Source organism: Triturus cristatus, chromosome 10, assembly GCF_964204655.1.
Source record: "Triturus cristatus chromosome 10, aTriCri1.1, whole genome shotgun sequence".
NCBI lineage: Eukaryota > Metazoa > Chordata > Amphibia > Caudata > Salamandridae > Triturus > Triturus cristatus.
Genome location: NC_140593.1, coordinates 1130524496 through 1130542234, shown reverse-complemented (window position 1 = coordinate 1130542234; position 17739 = coordinate 1130524496). Strand labels below are relative to the sequence as shown.

The 17739-nt window shown below is 44.3% G+C and overlaps 1 protein-coding gene across 2 annotated transcripts in view; it reads right to left on the bottom strand.

Moving 5' to 3' along the window:
• Positions 1-17739, bottom strand: part of NHERF2 (NHERF family PDZ scaffold protein 2) — a 347541-nt gene that overhangs the window by 306341 nt on the left and 23461 nt on the right. For both annotated transcript variants that reach the window (XM_085629400.1, XM_085629399.1), the window contains exon 2: positions 14415-14825. In XM_085629400.1, coding sequence (XP_085485526.1) covers positions 14415-14825 — 411 coding nt within the window. The remainder of the gene's footprint in view (positions 1-14414; positions 14826-17739) is intronic.

Here is a 17739-nt window from a genome sequence, read left to right as displayed (position 1 = left end):
ATTAAATATTTTGGCAGCAAAAGATATTCAAGTTGAAAAAAAACAAACCAAAAAGTACACATATCTGAATAAAAACCCAGACAACCATCACAAAACAGCAGAAAAAAAGTTTTTAAATGAAATTCAGAAAAGCATCACACAATGCCAGAAAAAATGAAGTGTGAATAGAAGTTCAAAAAAGCATCACATGATTTCATGAAAAAAAAGTTAACATGGAGCCTCGTAACACAGTAGCAGAAAAAAATACAAAGACTTGAGTAAAAACACATGAATCTTCATGTAATATATTATCGACAAAGAGTTTAATAAAACCTCCAAAAGCTTCATAAAATGTCAGAAAAACTAGGAGTCTGAATTGAAAAAACTAAAAAAAAGAAACTGAAGCTTTGCAAAACGGATGTGGCCTAACGGTTAGAGCGGTCGATCTCAAAGCTGGGGAACCGGACTGGAGTCTCGGCAGGGACGCTCGACATCCTGTGAATCTACCCGTGCCTAACAAAAATGAATGAAACACAACTGGTGCTCATGTAAAGCGCTCTGATACTTTCGGCCAAGTTAGCGCTATATAAAACTTTTTAAAAATAAGTTTTGATAAAGAAAATAAGGGGGAGCAATAAACAATACTAAAAAATACTTTTGAATGAAAAAGAACAGAAACAGAAAATAGGAAGCACAACACTTTACCAGAAAACACAAAGGTCTTTATAAATAAATACATATGAGAAGCATCACAAACTATCAGAAGGTTCATCATACAATCCTAGAAGGTTTTGGGCCGCATTAGTTAATCGACAAAAGTACACATTAATAAATTGACACACTTTCAAATCTATATATACTTCAGGGGCAGATAACATGCTTAGCTGCGAACTGTCATTCATAACCACTAGGCAGTCCTAGGTCTTATGTCAACATTATTTTTTAGCAAGCTGAACGTTTGATGTGCTAATATAAAAAAGTTGACACTAGAAATCACTAGAAAATGAAATATCTCCATATTTTATTCTGAAGAACATGCATACATATTTGGACAAACAAAAACCTGGGAACCGAAAACAGAGTGAGCACAAGTCGAGCAACCTGCCAAATTCAGGCCTCCGAGCACGCCAGCCCCCCCAAAGAAGCCAGACTGGGGAATTGCAAGTTATAGGTACTATTGACCAGTAACTTATAAGAAGAAGGGTAAGTCACCTTCCCTACCCTTACTAGGAGCTTAATTGGCTGCCTCACATTCGAAAAGGTCCTGAAGAAAGTCCCCCCCCCCCCGACCCGCTTGGGCATAAAAAGGGCTGAAACACATCGACCTCGCACATGGACAACAAGGTGCTATAGAACATAACTATTTCTATGAGAGCACCACACTACCTTGCCTCTTCTCCAACCGAATAAAGGTTCTTGGGAAGAAGTTGTAGGCAGTTTTAATTCACTTCACCCTACATCGCCTTATCACTGATCACTACTGTAACAACCAGATGGTCAACCTCCAGGTGAAGGAAAGCATATTAACTCAAAGACCCAATGACCATGCTTTCATGTTATGTAAGAAGCGGATAATCAAGATATACCGCTCGCCATACCTGTACGTGAAGGAGGGTTTTTAAGTCGGTTAACAAGCCTGACCCTGGCTGGAACACAGGTACAAGTGGTCCATTCCCTTTTGATTATCTACCTTTGACAGGAAGCCGAATGGATCTCAGCTTCTCTCTCCCTCCTCTGATTAAATATAAACAAAAACAGCCAAGTTTTAAACTAGACATTCATTTAAAAGTATCTTCTCACCCAGAAAACCACATCCCATTACAAAAAAATTGCTGAAAACTTCTTTGCCTTTCAAAATGTAACATGAAGTTGATGGGCAAGCCATACCGGACTGAACGCGTCACAACTGAAATGGGACCACTAGACAGCTATGAAAATGGTAACCATGGCTTTGTTTCAAATGACTTGAAAAGAAGGCAGGCACCCATTCATATAGGCAAGTGTCAGAGGAACAAGCAAAAACAGACAATGGGTGTGACTGCGGAAAGTGTTGTCCATGAAGCATTTTACACGCCCCTCTCCCCCAAGGTTATTGGTGAGAGTTGCAGAGCCTAGATCAGGATGAACAGGGATGGGTTGACTGGAGGTCGGGTGGGGTTTCAAGTTATGTAAAGTCAAGTTGGGTCAGCTTGGCCCCTCTCCTGTGAAGTGATCACATGGGGTGGCCTTACAGTTAGGATTTTCCCCCACCCACCTAACCCTTGAAATTTAAGTGTTGGGGTTTGTCCTTTTCAAGTTGGGTATTATGGTTGTGGTGGAAGGGCTTAGGCAGACTAAGCTGTATGGAGGGGTGTGTCATGGCCGGGAAAGTTATCCTTATTTGTGGGCCGCTTGGTGGGATTAAGATTGGTGGGATGGGAGTCTTGTCGCTTTCCATTAGGCTCAGAAAAAATGCTGTTAATGCCACACTACAGAAGGACTGGGGCGCTGTTAGGTGGGTGTTTGGAGCTTGGAGGGGCTGGTGGAAGGAGACAAGCAGCAACATATGTGAGGAACCTGACAGATGTTGAAGACCAGGGATTAAGGCAGGTTGGCTTTAGGACAAAGTTAATGTATCAGTGAAAGGCGGGATTGTAATTGCTGTGAAAAGCCAGCCGACGGACCTGTACTATTAAAACATCATTTTACCTCATCAATGGGTAGCCTGAGTGTTCTTCTGTACGCTCTTCCCCAAGTTGGATCAACTTGAGAACAGTTATACGCATCTCCCCACAAGGCTTTCGTCCCTTCTTCTTGGATTTTGTCTTCTTAATTACCATCAGCAGCATTCTATGCAGCATCAAACTGTAGTTAGATTTTGCTCCTTAAATTTGGCCGTGGCTGCAAGAGAGGCTGTGATGGGTTTGCAGGTGAAATTGAGGTAATAGGCAGAGAGAAGATGAAAGGATGGAGGTAGGCCCCTGTAGGAAATGTCGGGGCTTAGGTTGTGAATATAATGTACAATATATTAACCAGGAACAGCTGGGAGAAAAGAGAAAGAAAGCAGGCAAGTAAAGGAAGTCATATTCTGAACACAATTAGAGCACTGGGGACCACAGATCGGAAGAGAGTGAATAATAGCTGGTATAAATCGTCTCCTCCTACTAATGTTTGTTACTTCCTTATCAATTAGATCACGTTGTTCTCCAGGATAATGTTCCAACTGCATTATAGGTTTTCTGCCAGGGACTAAACGGATCATTATACGGACCTCCTGTAATTACAGGCCCAGGCTTGAGGCTCGGGCTATATCTCAGGAAGAGGACATTTAACTACTGGTATGGTCTTCTGCATTGCTTTTTAACCATCATGATATATTGTTTGCAGCAGATATCAGAAGGTACTGCTATAAGATCTTGGTTGTGGTGCTCACTCTGAGGAAAAGAGACATTCATCGAAGACTCACTCACACCCTGGACAACAAGTGTTTGGGGCCAGCGGTCAAAGCTGGTGACTCTGATTCTGTTTTCAACACCCCTCGTCAAGTCAACCCCGGCTATGGATCAATATTTCCTCCTGCTGTCCAGAACTTAAAAAATCTATATTAAGTGAGAGTGCTCTCGAGTGAACTGGAATAATGTACGTGGAATTAAAATAGAACCACCTCTTGGAAGTAAGTGCCACCAAGCGCACGTGGGAGTGTTCATTCCATTGCTTATGTTTATACAGCTGCAATGTACTGGAGGCTTTACGGAGAAGTCATCACACTAGGAGGTAAAAGGTCATTTAATAAGGCTAAACGCTCGAGTCAGCATGCTCATTAGTGGTTCTTGTTTGCGTGTCATTGTTTCAACTTCTAACCTATAAAAACCCATTAAATAGTGCAGAACATTCTCAGGGGCTTTCATTTCATTCTTACGTGTTGCGAGAACTTGGAAAATGCAAACTGCAAAAGACACGTCACATATAACACCATGATCCCATTCACATCTCGTCCCTTATTTCTCATTGCTCAACTTAACATGTTTTGTCACAAAATGAGAGAACTAAAATGAGGATCTAAAATGATGAGAGCAACAGGAGGAAAAATTAAACGCCTCTATTTTAGGACTTCTGAAGTACATGCATACCTATTTGGCCACAAAACAGCCAATTGTTAAATTTGGCATCCATTTAAAAGTATATTCCCATCCAGAAAAAGAGCACAACGCATAACAAGAGAACACCTTTGCCTTTCAAATTCAAACTTCATGTGAAAGCATCAGGATTAATGATTATATCTATGAAACTTCCTGAGATGTCACAGAGGTCAAAGAGCATATTAACACAAGTCATGTCCCGTGGTGTCTTGGGAGCTCTAGTGTTTTTGACTTTTTGTGTATTTGCATGATGAACAGCTACCCCAGGCATTTTTGGTGAACTGAAGTTACTCTATCCCACACTTAAGTAGATGCAAAGCCATGTCAAGGAGCGCCTCAGCCAGAGCCTGTGGAGGCCCCTAGACATTCGACCCCACCCCCCCCCACCCCCCCCCTCACCTCGCAAATTACCCAATAAGTTTTTAATTTTACCAACCAGCAATTATAATAAACCAATTTTTTTTCATGGTCACTGGACCCCTAAAAGGAGTGGGGCCCAAAGGCCGGAGCCTACTTTGCCTATTTGGTAATCCAGACCTGACCTCATCACCCCCCTCTAAGGATGCTCACAATTCGCTAGCTCCCTTTGCCTCTGAAGCCATGGAGAAAACTGCAGCCCCCGCCCTTCCATACTCGGTTTTGTACACCTTCTTTCATTAAGCCCCCATCCAGTCCCCAAGCTCCTTGGCAGTTCCCTAGCTCAGTCTGCACTAAATAAATTCCATATGAGTTTTCAGGTGACCACATGACAATGAGGATGCATGGTGTCAATCCTTGTGTCTCATGCACCAATCTAATGCCTTCTGGGAGTTGTAGTCTTGGTTCACCCCCACTTGATGCATTTTAAAAACCACACCTGAGAGCAATGATTTATAAAAGGAAAACCACAGGACTGGGGCACTGCAGCGCTGCTGGCATGAAGCAATCTCGTATTCGTAACATTTTCCACACACAAGCTCTCCAGGCAGAAGGGGGATTTTAAAAGTAATCATAACCCAGAACTGATCCAGCGCTCGTTGGAGCAATGGGCACATTTCAGCTTGAACTCCCAGGACTCCGTAAGCCCTAGGGGTTCGAAAGTAGGGGCACGGTTTGATGAAATTCGCACTAGAAGCCGTGGGGCGAGCAGGAGGAGTGCCTCTCCAGCACGGAGAGCAGCTCCCATCGTCCTGCCTTCGCCCAGCTGCAGGCCTGCGGTTATCGGCCATCGCCAGGCCTCGGGAGCAGCCCGTGGCAGGCGCCGGAGCCCCACAGGAGGCACGTGACGCGTTGCCATGGCTGCAGCGAGAGTGGAGGAAAGCGCGCGCCACAAGTGCGCCCTTGCAGGGCCCTCGCTTACAACAAGCGAGTGGAAACTTGAGGCGCCTCCCCGACAATCAAGCTGCAAGGGCTTCACTCGCATCTCTAGGGGTCGTGTTGAAATAAAATCTACAAGAACATGGCTAGAGTTGGCTCACCTTCAGCCCATCAACAACAGTACACATTTTCTACACGAAATTTACGGGATTTCGTGTTCAAAGTAGTACATCCTTAATTCTATATATAGTTTTGTTAAAAATGATTTTTTTTTTTCATTAAAGATACATTTAGAACTGCAAATGCGATTATTTGCAAAACTGCACTGACCAGTAGCACAGAGACGCTTAAAGACTGCGCTATAACTGGGCACGAGCATATGTTCAATGGACTTGGGAAATAACGTACTTCCACCTATTTAATAATCATATAATTTAAAACTACAACTGATCATGGGCATCAGCATGTTTCCAATGGACTTGGGAAACCACACGTACTGCCACCTACTTAATTATCCTATAATAATTTCAAAATACTACACATATACTTTTTGGAAGACGTTTCCCGCTTAGGGCCACGAGTTGCCACGCTGCGTTCGCCCAACACTCACCATCCATTCCCTGCTTACTGGCAGCCATGCTCCTTCGAACAGGCCTTCTGGTAGGCAGGGGCAGACTGGGGATGCACTGGAATGCACGGTGCGCTGCTAAGGGAGAGTTTTCCTGCAGCCTCTCGGGGTAAGGGCTACCTAGGCTCGCAGGGACGACTGATTCAGCTCGGAAAATACCCGCGGCCTGATTTTCCATGTTTTAGAACATTCTGTGGCTGGAAATTCTTGCCAAAAAAGTTAAACTACGCCTCTGGAAAAAGTCACAAAATGATGCACGTCTTCTCAAAGGGACACGGTTCCCATACTGCAGCGGCTGCCGCTGCCACTCTTGGGCCACCATGACAGGACTTCTAGAAAGTAAAATTACTCCCACTGGGCAGCCATTATTATTCAGCCTCACGCCACATCCTTCGGGCAATCTGATCGCGACGGATTCCAGGCACTGAAGTTAGTCTACCTCTGACACATTCTGGAAACTTTACCCATCTTCGCACAGGGTGAACCCTGCAATACTCCAAGGTTTTAACATCCCACACCCCTAAATAAGGCTCAACTTTTTAAACCACTGCACTATCATTTATTGCTGCCCAAGTTAATGATAGGGAGGTCATCAACCTGGAAAGGATGAAAGGGTAAGTGGGCAGGCCCCCATTTAACCTCTAACCTTCCGGGTACAGAAAGATCTGAGCAGTGGTGCATTACCCCACAGTGCTATTTTAGCTATCTCATTGGGGAGGGATCATGCTGCAATAACACTTAAGATTTCAAAGGCACATGGTTCTGCTTTAGATAACTGCCTTTGCATGATAGGGGAGAGCCACGGTCACTGGTGCTGGGCGAAATCTGCGGAAATGATACACCCAAAATATTACGAGCAAGTACAAGTTATTACGTGAAATGACAACTCCAGCATTTTCCACTAATTTTTAGCATGAACTGTATCCTCACAACAGACATTTCATGCTAAGAAAGCACAAACAAAGGTAAAATCGTGAGCAATGCCAACAACAGCTGCTCACTTTCAGTTAGTTTGTGGTCTTCCCCTTGTCCAGCAATAGGATTTTCCCCATACAAAGTCTCAGATACAAGACATGGTGTAATCTGGGGCATCAGACCTATCAGACCAGCCCTTCAGGCACTGCCTAATTGCCATGTAGGCCAGTCCATCCATGGGCGGTCTGGGCCCCTTGAATCCTGCGGCCCCGGTGCAGCACCACCCGCTGCAGTGATAACTAAACCTTCGGCTCGAGTAGAGTTAAAGGCGGCACAGGTGGAGGCAGCACTGGGTCAAGGAGTGAGCAAGCGGCAGTCTCAAATAAGGAACACGGGTTACAGAACAGAGGTGAAATGTGGGGTCTGACGCTGGAGGGAACGTGGCTGCAGAGTGAGGAGCAGGGTCGCATGGGAACACAAAATCTAAATTAGCGAATCAGATCGCTAAAAAAGTGGCCCGCGTTTGCTTATCGGTGGAGTTTTGAACTTGTAAACAGACACTGCATTAGGATTTTCACAAGGGATGGAGACTGCATACAGTTGAACTTTCTGCAGGCAATGTTTGTGGTTGTATCAAGAAAATAAACAGTGAACACCGGCCCAGCAGACTATAAAACCAGCCCACAAACCTCCATAAAACATACCCACAAACCACCAAATACTGGCCCCTGCACGGACTGATCAGACCAGGTCTTCAGGCACTGCCCGACTGCCATATAGGCCAGTCCGATCCGGATTAGGACATTATGAGAAATACTAGGTCAAGAGGCTACTCACATGAACGTGAAATTTTGACATTACATCAAGTTGAACATTCAAGGGTCATTTTAAGCAATGGAAAAGTGATGGAGAGCTGCGCCATTATTGCCCAGGCTCAGTGAATAGATACAGGTTACAATCACATTGTGTGTGAAGAGCACGCAAGAGGTAGAGCATGAGACAGAGGGCGCGATAGTAGGGGCCGTGCGAAGAGACAGACCGATAGGGTGAGAGTGAGAGAGCCATAGGGCCATACCCGTGACATGGCACAAGAGCGAGTGTAGAAGAGCACAAGAAAGTGTGTGAAACCATTCGTGTCACTTGTGGATTCACTGCGGCCTACAAATACTGGCATGCCCATCGCAGGTGGAAGAAACCCTAGGCCTTTTTAAAGGAATGCCTTATCACGGTTCCAGTTGACCGCTTTATCAATTGTGGGGTATACGGTATCAGGTATGACGCAACTAGTCACTTGGGTGCTTTTTCTACGTCTGTGCAAGAAAACAAACAATTGGGAACCAATGTCCACAGATGCCCGCAGGAGCACTGACAGCGACACATTGGGTGTTAACCACATCGCCAGCTTGAGATCCGACACCTGTCTTGGATGTTTGCACAGTATGCGTGGGAGAAGGAGTTGTCAAATATTCAATCCGTGCGTGTGACAAGCTTTCATAACTGCTGCGTTGCCCCGAGGGCTGGGTTAAGCATAATGTGTCTCCTTTTGTCTCCTGCACATGCTGTTCCACGTACTGCTTCATTCTATCAGTCTCCGCAGCAGAGTCGCCTGCTTTCTACCTCCTACCTACCACACAAGCCCCGTCTGCGCCCCCGCTCCCTTCAGGAAATGGATGGATGCTTTCCATAGGACCCGAGTAATGTGCATCCTCGAACCGCTGCCCCTGCCAAATGAATTGTAATTATATTTATAGTGCTTACTACCCCTGACGAGGTGTCTAAGCGCTTTTCGGCAAGTAGCACGCTACTCCGGAGCCCAAAAATGATTAGTGGTGGATTAGTATAGGAAAATAGGAGTTACTTTGAGCGGTGGACATGCAAGTCTGTTAATTGAATAGCATAAGGAAGGGATGGAAGAGGGAAGGAAGAGTTTAGAAAGTGGTATTTGGGAGATCATAGTAGAAGGTGCGCTTTGGAAAAAGTAAAAGGAGGTATACACGAGGGACGAATTTAGAAAGGGCTGTTTGAGAGAACATAGAAGTAGAATAAGGTTTGGGATGAGTCAGAGTGGCGGTAGAGGGTATATTCAATTAGGCACAGGGTGAGACAGTAGTGCATTGGTGAGGGTCAAAGCTTTTTTTCTTCTTCTTCTACAGCAGGAGTAAAGTAAGAAATATATTGATACAGAAGTACATAGAGAGGATATACAGGTACAAGGAGGATAATATATTTAGATGTAAAATTGCATTTTATAAAAATCAGACTTTCAAGTGTTGCTGTACTTTAAGCTAATTTATTTGTGCATGGTTTTAGATTTTCTTAATTGTATATTTTCCTCAAAATTCCAATCCTGTGCTAGTTTATGCACAGCTGACTGTGCCAGTGCTTACATTTCAAACCACAGCTTTCTGTAGGAAGAACAAATAAAATAAAATCGAGCAGGGGTGGGCAATGCTGGTTTACAGGGGCAGGAACCAGACCCGATTATCAAATTAGCCATGATTCTGACCAATAATTCCGATTTAGATGAAGTGCATGTAAATTTATCTCATGTGGATATCCTGAAAATATGGCACTGTGCAAATGATACCCAAGCACATCCATTCTATGTTAATTCTTCTCAAGGGGATATACTGAAAATATGGCACTATCTAAATGACACCCATATGGGTTCATTTATCTCATGAGGATTTCATGAAAATTTGTCATAAAATAATGGGCAGTCATGCCACAGACATTTCTGAAAGGACCATGCGTCCCTGGCTGCCGTCTCCCACACATCTAATTAATAACCTTTAACAGCAAGACCCGCCGCCACATGATAAATGCAAAGTAGGGGTTTCTTTTCCAGGTATAAAGCCAGTTGGGCTAGTGAGTCAACTGAGTCATAGTTCAACAAAGGTCGAAGACTCATGCTAATAATGTTAAGCACAAGCAGGTGCTGCGGTGTGAGGTGTCAGTCATGCTTATAAACAAGGAGTGCCACTCCCTCACGGTTCAAGTTGCCAAACTATGGAATTTCCTACCAACAAAGATTAGAGACACGGAGCACCACAGAATTCAAAAGAATTGAAGATCTGGTGATTCCCAAAGTGATACATTATAAAATGCATGTGATCTAATATACAACAAGCATTTGCAATGCAATAGGTCTCGCAGTTACACGAGTTTCACCTATTGGCATTGTAAATAACAATGCCTTTTATTTAGGTTTTTAAAAAGAAAACAAAAATAAAAGGCATTGTTATTTTCAATGTCAATAGCTCAAACTTGCGTAAATGCGAGACCTATTACATTGCAAATGCTTGTTTAAAGACTGCCATACCAGCCCGTAGGTCAATGCTCTGATAACAGATTGCGTTTTTGCACTGGATTTATTTTGAATTTTTTCAATGTGTCTTTGTACTGTCGCTTACTTTTATGGTTGCTAAAAAGCTTCTGAATAAAGTTTTAAATTGGTTGATTAATTGAATTCCTGGAAATATAAGGATCCCAATTCAGATACATACCCCAGTTTACGCCCAAATGAGGACAGGTGAAACAAGGGCACAACACAGAAGCATTTCACTATAAATTGAAAGTAAATTTTTTTGCCTTTGTAGGTTTTACATGCAAGTAGTATGAAGAGTTCTAGCGAAATATTTACTGATATAATCACTTCCGGAAGTAGCTTCCGCACCACGGTGGCGTGCTGAAATAAAAGCCATTCAAGACAGGCTGAAATAGAATATTGCTGCGCAGGCATGTAGGTGCACTTGTCTTAATTAAAATGAACCAAGACTAGAACTCCCTTAATACACTGAGATATTAAATCAAATTCCAGCACTGGAAAAGTTGGGTCTGGTGACTTGGTGTCATGTGGTCACCAATAGTCATAAGCGACGTAGAATGGCTGGGACTCCGCTGTGAGCGTCCAACGCAGAGGTGCGGATACCACAGCCTTCTCCATACGGTCACCCTCACTAATTGTTTTGTCTCAGTTTAAATCTTGCCAGTTTTTTATTGCAGCCAGTCATATCGATTAAGTACGATATCTATAGAATTCCACAGAAACTAGTGTTTAACGTCCCCAATTGCATCCACAGCCAATTTGATCTAGGAATATGGCATGACACTTCAGCTTGGACAAAAGTGCGGTTTTTTAGCATTAAATCAAACTAGTAGACAGAAATTACCACAAATGTAACGACAAACGTTTGGTCCTGCAACGAGCGTCAGGAAGCAGTGATACAGTTACACAAGCGCTCCTACATGGTAAAAATCACAAGTTACTGTTAGAAGCGAACCAGAAAAAAAATCTCTCCACATGTTAATGCCATATACTTCCAAGGTGCTGGCCAGCCACCAGCTCACAGAACTGGAGCACCAGGGGTTAAAGCCATGCCATGCATTGTGCTGTAACAACAGATCAAGGGAGGGTGACACACCAGATGCCGGATTCTGTGGCTCTTGTTGTACAGGATCACTTTTACAAGAGCTCTCTGCTAAAGACCGCATGAGCATGCTAAAATCGATCTTTTCTAGTACCACCAGTGCAGTCGGACTTACCGTAGCCGCTGGCATCATCCGGTGGGGTCTCAGTCGACGCCTCTCCTCTGGACACAGTGGCCGGACTCTGCCTCCCTAGCTTACAGCGAGCCAGCGCTTCCCAAACCGTGGGGCTGCGCTGGGTCCCACTGATGGTTACCACTATCTGCACCCCCCCCCAAGTTTGAGCCCTTCGACCCAGAATGCCCGCCTGTGACTCTCCATTGCAAGACGCCCCTATGCCAAGACCAGCCCCACAGACTGCGATGCCAGACCCACCCAACTCCCATATTCTGACCACACCTGGCTAGAGCCGAGGTCAAACCCGCTAGATGCCAATGGGACAGCCCACTGCACACCCTTCCCAATCGCCACTTCCAATACAGTGCAAGCTGTTTTGTTACTGGCAGACAGACCGAATACGGAGCGTGCGTGTGGTGAACGCCCCATTCTTGTATACTGCTACCCTCATGGAGTATGCACAACATCTCAAAATGATGTCATCAGCAATGTTGCGGCCGATGACGATATTACATTTAAAACATCAAATACAATTTGTTTAAAAAAAAAAAGATATACGAGGATGATGAGAGACAGAAAGGTGGTCAGAGAGAAACACAAGGAGCGGCAGTGAGCCAGCAAACAGGACGTATCACAAGAGGCATGCACATCTCATTTCCTCTGAGTAATGCGAACGCCGCTGTACGCATGCGAGCAAGCAAGGAGGAGGCGTGTTAATGTGCCCCGAGCCGTACGTGTGCACATCTCCTGTCCTCCGAGTTCTGCTGACGCCATACGCGTGCCGACTGCGGTCCTTTCTACGCGTGCACATATCCTGTCCCAACGAAGTCGACAACAATAGATCTCACCAAGGCGAGCAGCGCATGCGCTGCGTCGCTAGGCGAGACCTAAAAACGAGTGCCACCACAAATTCTGGCCTCCCAGTCTACACACAGGTGCCTCTGCAAAAACCTCCAAAATCAAAGGAGAAGCAAGCACGATCAATACCTTTGAAATTATTCACCTCGCAGACATTTGCCCATTTCTCCAAGTCTTACTTGACAAACCAAAAGAACCAGCTATCGGGTACAGCACATAACAAAGTACCCCACACTAGAAGGAGCCACGTACAAAATGAAAAAGAACCGAAATAATCTGTTGCACAAATAAGCCATGAAAGGACAAAACAGTTAAGCACAATAAGCATGCCAACAAATTGTAAGCAGTGGGCAGGCTCCAAGCCCTTTATTGTAAACAATACTCTTTGGAGAGCCAGTCCATTCACTATAGGTAGGATAGACCTAAAAAGCACCTAGTCCAAAATCCTACAGGTCTGAAACACATCATGGGGTTCCATCACCTTAATATTTAAACCTGATCTCTTCTCCGTAACTTGCTTCTAAGGGAAGTTCACCAGTCTATCAGCATCCCAAAACTCTCAATATCAGTCAGCTGGTCTTTTTGCATTAATCAGCTGGACTTCACTACCACTGAACCTCGTGGCCTACACTTTTAGGCTGGCCTTTAAAAAATACCTAATGCAAACAGAAGACATGCTCTTCCTACAACCACACAAGATTCAAGACCACGGCGCTCCGATATGGTCACATTCGTACTTTTCTCCACTACCGTGCTGTATTGTTGCTTCATCTCTTTCCGTTCCTTCACTTCCTCCGACACCTATGCTAACAATGTTACCTTTTTAATCTCTGAACCAATGGGTTCTAGCAAAAATCCCTAAGATTCGAATGGATCCACATGCAAACATTTTTCCCTCTTCTATCCCTCCACTATCCTTCTCAATCCAAATAACTGACTAACATATCCACCACTCAAATTACTTTCATATTTTTACTATACTAATTCACTGCTAATCCTTTATGGGTTCGGGAGTAGTGTGCTACTTGCCAAAAAACACTTTGATGCCTTGTCAGGGGTAGTAAGCGCTATACAAATGCAATTACAATACAATACATGCAGGCACTTATCATACGGCATTGCTTGCAGAGAAGACACTGGATCTTGTGTTAGTCTGGAAGGCTTATCTCGCCCGCAGTCACTGGATGTTGAGAAAAGTAGTCCTTGTATTACACAACAACCCTTTTTTTGGTGCAGTAGACATAAGCATCAATCCTGAAATTCTAAAATCGCACTACAGAGGCGGGGGATTAATCAGTCAAAGCGCTGCAACAAATCGCACCCCTTCCCTTCAGTTACAAACTTAGAAAAAACTAAGAGTGCCAACTATTTGGTAATCAATACCAAGCAGGTGACGTAATTTACAGTGTTTGGCCATAAAGGTGCACGCGGCTTGCATAAAGTCAGCCTCCACTTTGCAAAAAGAACCAAGCACAAGTTGCTAGACCCATCTTCCCTTCGGCGTTTCCTATCTGCCCGGTGAATATCACTTTAAAAGAGTTTGCAATGCAGACACTTGACTGTCAACCATTCATTCCAAATTTTTTTTTAACACTTTTATAATAAATGCATTAGTTCACAATATGGTATGGTAATAAGCAAGGGCCTGGTCATGTTTCAGAGCATCAGACATCACAATAGCCTATGTCTGCTCAGATGGACAGAGCCGTCACGGTAACTAATTCCTGGCAATCAAACGGTCTTCAGGTTGTCGTCTTTTGGACTGGTCTAGAACTGTGGTAGCACATCTGTAATTACTTCTGTGGTTCACTTATTTACAATCTACAAATTATTTATTTTCAGTATCAAAGCTGTGACAAAGCACTGGAGGCCAGATCAAAGTGGTGCAATTTTGGATTAACCAACCAAAGAACACACACTGCGCTGGTGCCGTGCACCGTTGCATGGACTCGTGGACCAAAATATCGGGGCAAATACTGTTTCGAGTGTTTTCGCGAGGCAGTTCAAATGTGCCTAGAAAACTTCTCTAGCACCAGTTCAATGAACCTAATGGAGCTCTGGGTGCTACACCTTACCTGTCTACCATTTTCGGAGGTGTGACTGAGCGAGCGCCTGCTCAGGTCCCCATCGCTGATGTCCACCTGCGTTTTCCAAACCTCCCCATTGTCACTGCTGGGCGACTTCATGGAGGAAGTGAGAGATGTAGTGGAATTCCCCAATGTGGAGCTGGACGGAGATGTAGGAGAGTTCCCAAACATGGAGTTGGTGGGTGAAGAGGGAGAGTTATCCAAAGTGGAGTTAGACGGAGAACTGGGCAGGTTCCCAGAGGTGGAGTTGGTAGGAGACTGGGGCAGGTTCCCTAGGGCGTCGCCTTGCTCCATCGCCTCGGCATAGGTGATGTGAAGGCTACGCAAGTATTCATCTGTTTCTTTGTCTACAACCAGCAGGCGGGTCTCATTCTCTATCGCCTTAATCCGCTGCACAACCTATAGATGGGGCAGAAAAGAGAAGCAGAGGTAGAATGAAGCAGGTAAGAGATATAGAAGCAACTAAGCAAATATACAAACTTTGGTTAACTTTTCATGTATATTAACATCATCTGAAAGTCGTTTTCAACGTGAAAAAGAACACAATCACACGTATTAATTCAGAACCAACAGACCTAGCCAAACTTGCTACCCTGGTGGTCGTACGGCTCAAGTAATAGAGTTACCTGTTCTTAATTACGTCCACTTGGGGGGCAGTTTAAGGAGGCCAAGTTACACAGGTGCCGTTTGTGTGGTGAACAATTAAAAACAAATGCCATTTCTCAATCATACGAGGTCAAGAACGATGTATACATATAAAAAATAAATACATCGCTTTGTCAACAGTGGAGACATGTTGGAATCTCATATGAACTTCCTTCTTCTTGCTGTAGTTTTCTCCTTTTGTAAACTGTAGTTCCAAGAGAAGAGAAATGATGGAACCCATGCTGGACACAATGCCATATGTACATATGGGATCAGTGTGAGTTTGTGCCACAGCCCTCATATAAGCAGCGAGCAGGACAGCAGTTGCATGTATCTGAGTCGAAGGTCACCGAAGCGGTGAGGTTTCGCCATGACACTCATAAAAGCAGCAAGCAGGAGAGCAGTTGCATGCGTCCCAGTCGATCAAATTTGTTAACATACCCAACATCATGCCTCCGTGGCCATTCAATCGTTCAGGAATGTGCGTACAGGTCAATCTATGAGTTTATGGAAACCCAAGAGTAATCCAAGGTCACTGGTCAGTACAGTCACTCATTCAGATGGCTTAAGAAAGCAAGCCTAGAACAGTATACAAACTCAATCATAAGTTCTATATACCCTACAGCCGTGATTGGTAACACTTGATTGTGTGGCTATCGCCAAGCTCGTGTGATTTTCTCAGACATAGCTAAGGGCCCAACATACACCTGATCACCACACTCCTATATCTCAGGCATAAAACTATGAGAAAATGTACATTTTCAAGGCACTTCACCCACAAAGAAAAATGGGACAATGCCTTGAGATTCTAAAACATCCAGATGGATCTTCTGCGAAAAAATGCACTCTGTTTCAAGAACTCTTGAAATATTTCAAATCTTTTAGGGAACTAAAACAGCAAGATCTTCAAAGAAAACGCTACAAGAGGGAACCTGCAGTTGTTCACCTGGCAATAATGGTCCTTCAATAAATAAACTGTAAATGTGGCTATGACTGTCATAGTGATAATCCCTCTCAAACAGTAACAATCACACTCATCTAGGACTGGGGAACTCTGAACTATGACGGTCCTATACTGTGCCTGTGAGGGACCTACTGGACATTCCTCTCCTACGCCTTGCCTGCATGGGCTAAAGAACTATGCCACTCTACAGCAATGTGCATGTTAGGATCATGGTATCATCCAACCGGGTGCCTATGAGAGTCAGCGTACCATCACGTCCCTGTATTAGTCACGGTACTTTCACACTCGCCCACATGCTGTCTCGGTGGGTCTTGGTACAATCCCACTCACCCAGAGGGCCTCTGAGGACCATCCAGCTCACCAACACTGTAGCTGAAAAGGCCACCCACCATACCAACCCACTCGGTCACACTGTGGTCTGCGATAGTTACGGTAACAAAACCTCAGCCACTGTATCCTTGTGAAGGTCTCAAAATGGGCTTGTGTTTGTCATGGTCCCATTCCTTGTCCCAAACTGACTGGAAAGGTCATTGTAGTCACCAACAAAGTTCTTCAGTTACAAACATTTTGGTTACTCGCTGTTCTTCCAAAAAGGGACTCTTACCATGTAATCTAGTTGCCATATCTGCTGGCGAGTAGACACTCTTCCCAGTGCTACATATGGTTCAGAGATTAGCCCAGCTAAAACACTAGATATATTTCAGCCACTTTAAATCTTCTAGTAGTCATCATCCACCTTCTGTTGCTCCTCGAAGCAAAAATACTCTTATTTCTTGCTTGAAATATTTCACTGTTGTATTCAGGCATTATTATTTTTTTAACAAACATATCATATTTAAACAAAAAAAACACAAAGATGTCCTTCCTGCAATGGAGAATTTCAAATATCCTTGCTTTTTACACAGCTGAAAGAATGAGGTTAGTAATCAGTCAGGTACAGAGGACGGTTTATAAAACTACTGATTTAAATCTGTGAGTGTGCATCCGCAATTATGGTGGCAGGTCAACCAGGTCTGTGGTACATCATGTAGAGGCAAGCTACATATTTTTTGTACTTTTCATAGGACTGTGTTAGTTGTTCCTACCCTTGGGTTCGATTGTCAAACAGGACCACTCTAGACTTAAGGGCACCCTGTACTTCTGCCCCATGACGCGCAGGCACTATTCTCCCGCATAAATATCTACGCTCATGAAGATGTTCGGAGGCCCATGACCAGTGCATGCTAACAGTTTATGAGCAACCTGCCATTTCTCGGCTGACCACGGTGTTACCATCTCTCTCCCACCAATAGAGATTGCTCATATAATGACATCACCAGAGCCTAAAAGGGTGTGCCTGGATGCCAATCTTTCTCCCGGTACTATGCACTCTACTAGCAGATTCTGAAGACTTTATTCTGGCACCAGCAGTGCCCACTGGCCCCATCCTGGCAAGGTGTTGGGATGCTGTTTCTACAGGCAACTAGTGCTTTACAAAACCTCCAGTAAATCTATATGTTGAGCTACTTGGAAGATCACAATGTTTTTCTGAACATTTAAACTTAGTTGAAGGTGATAAATCTGGATATGAATGCAAGGTGGGTGAGGCTTTCCACAACAGTTTTGCAGGACAGGTACAGCAGACAAGGTAAACAAGGGGTAAGAAAGCTTCCCCCCTCTCATGACAGAATGGGGTTTGGCTCGATACAAGTGTATGCCAAATAA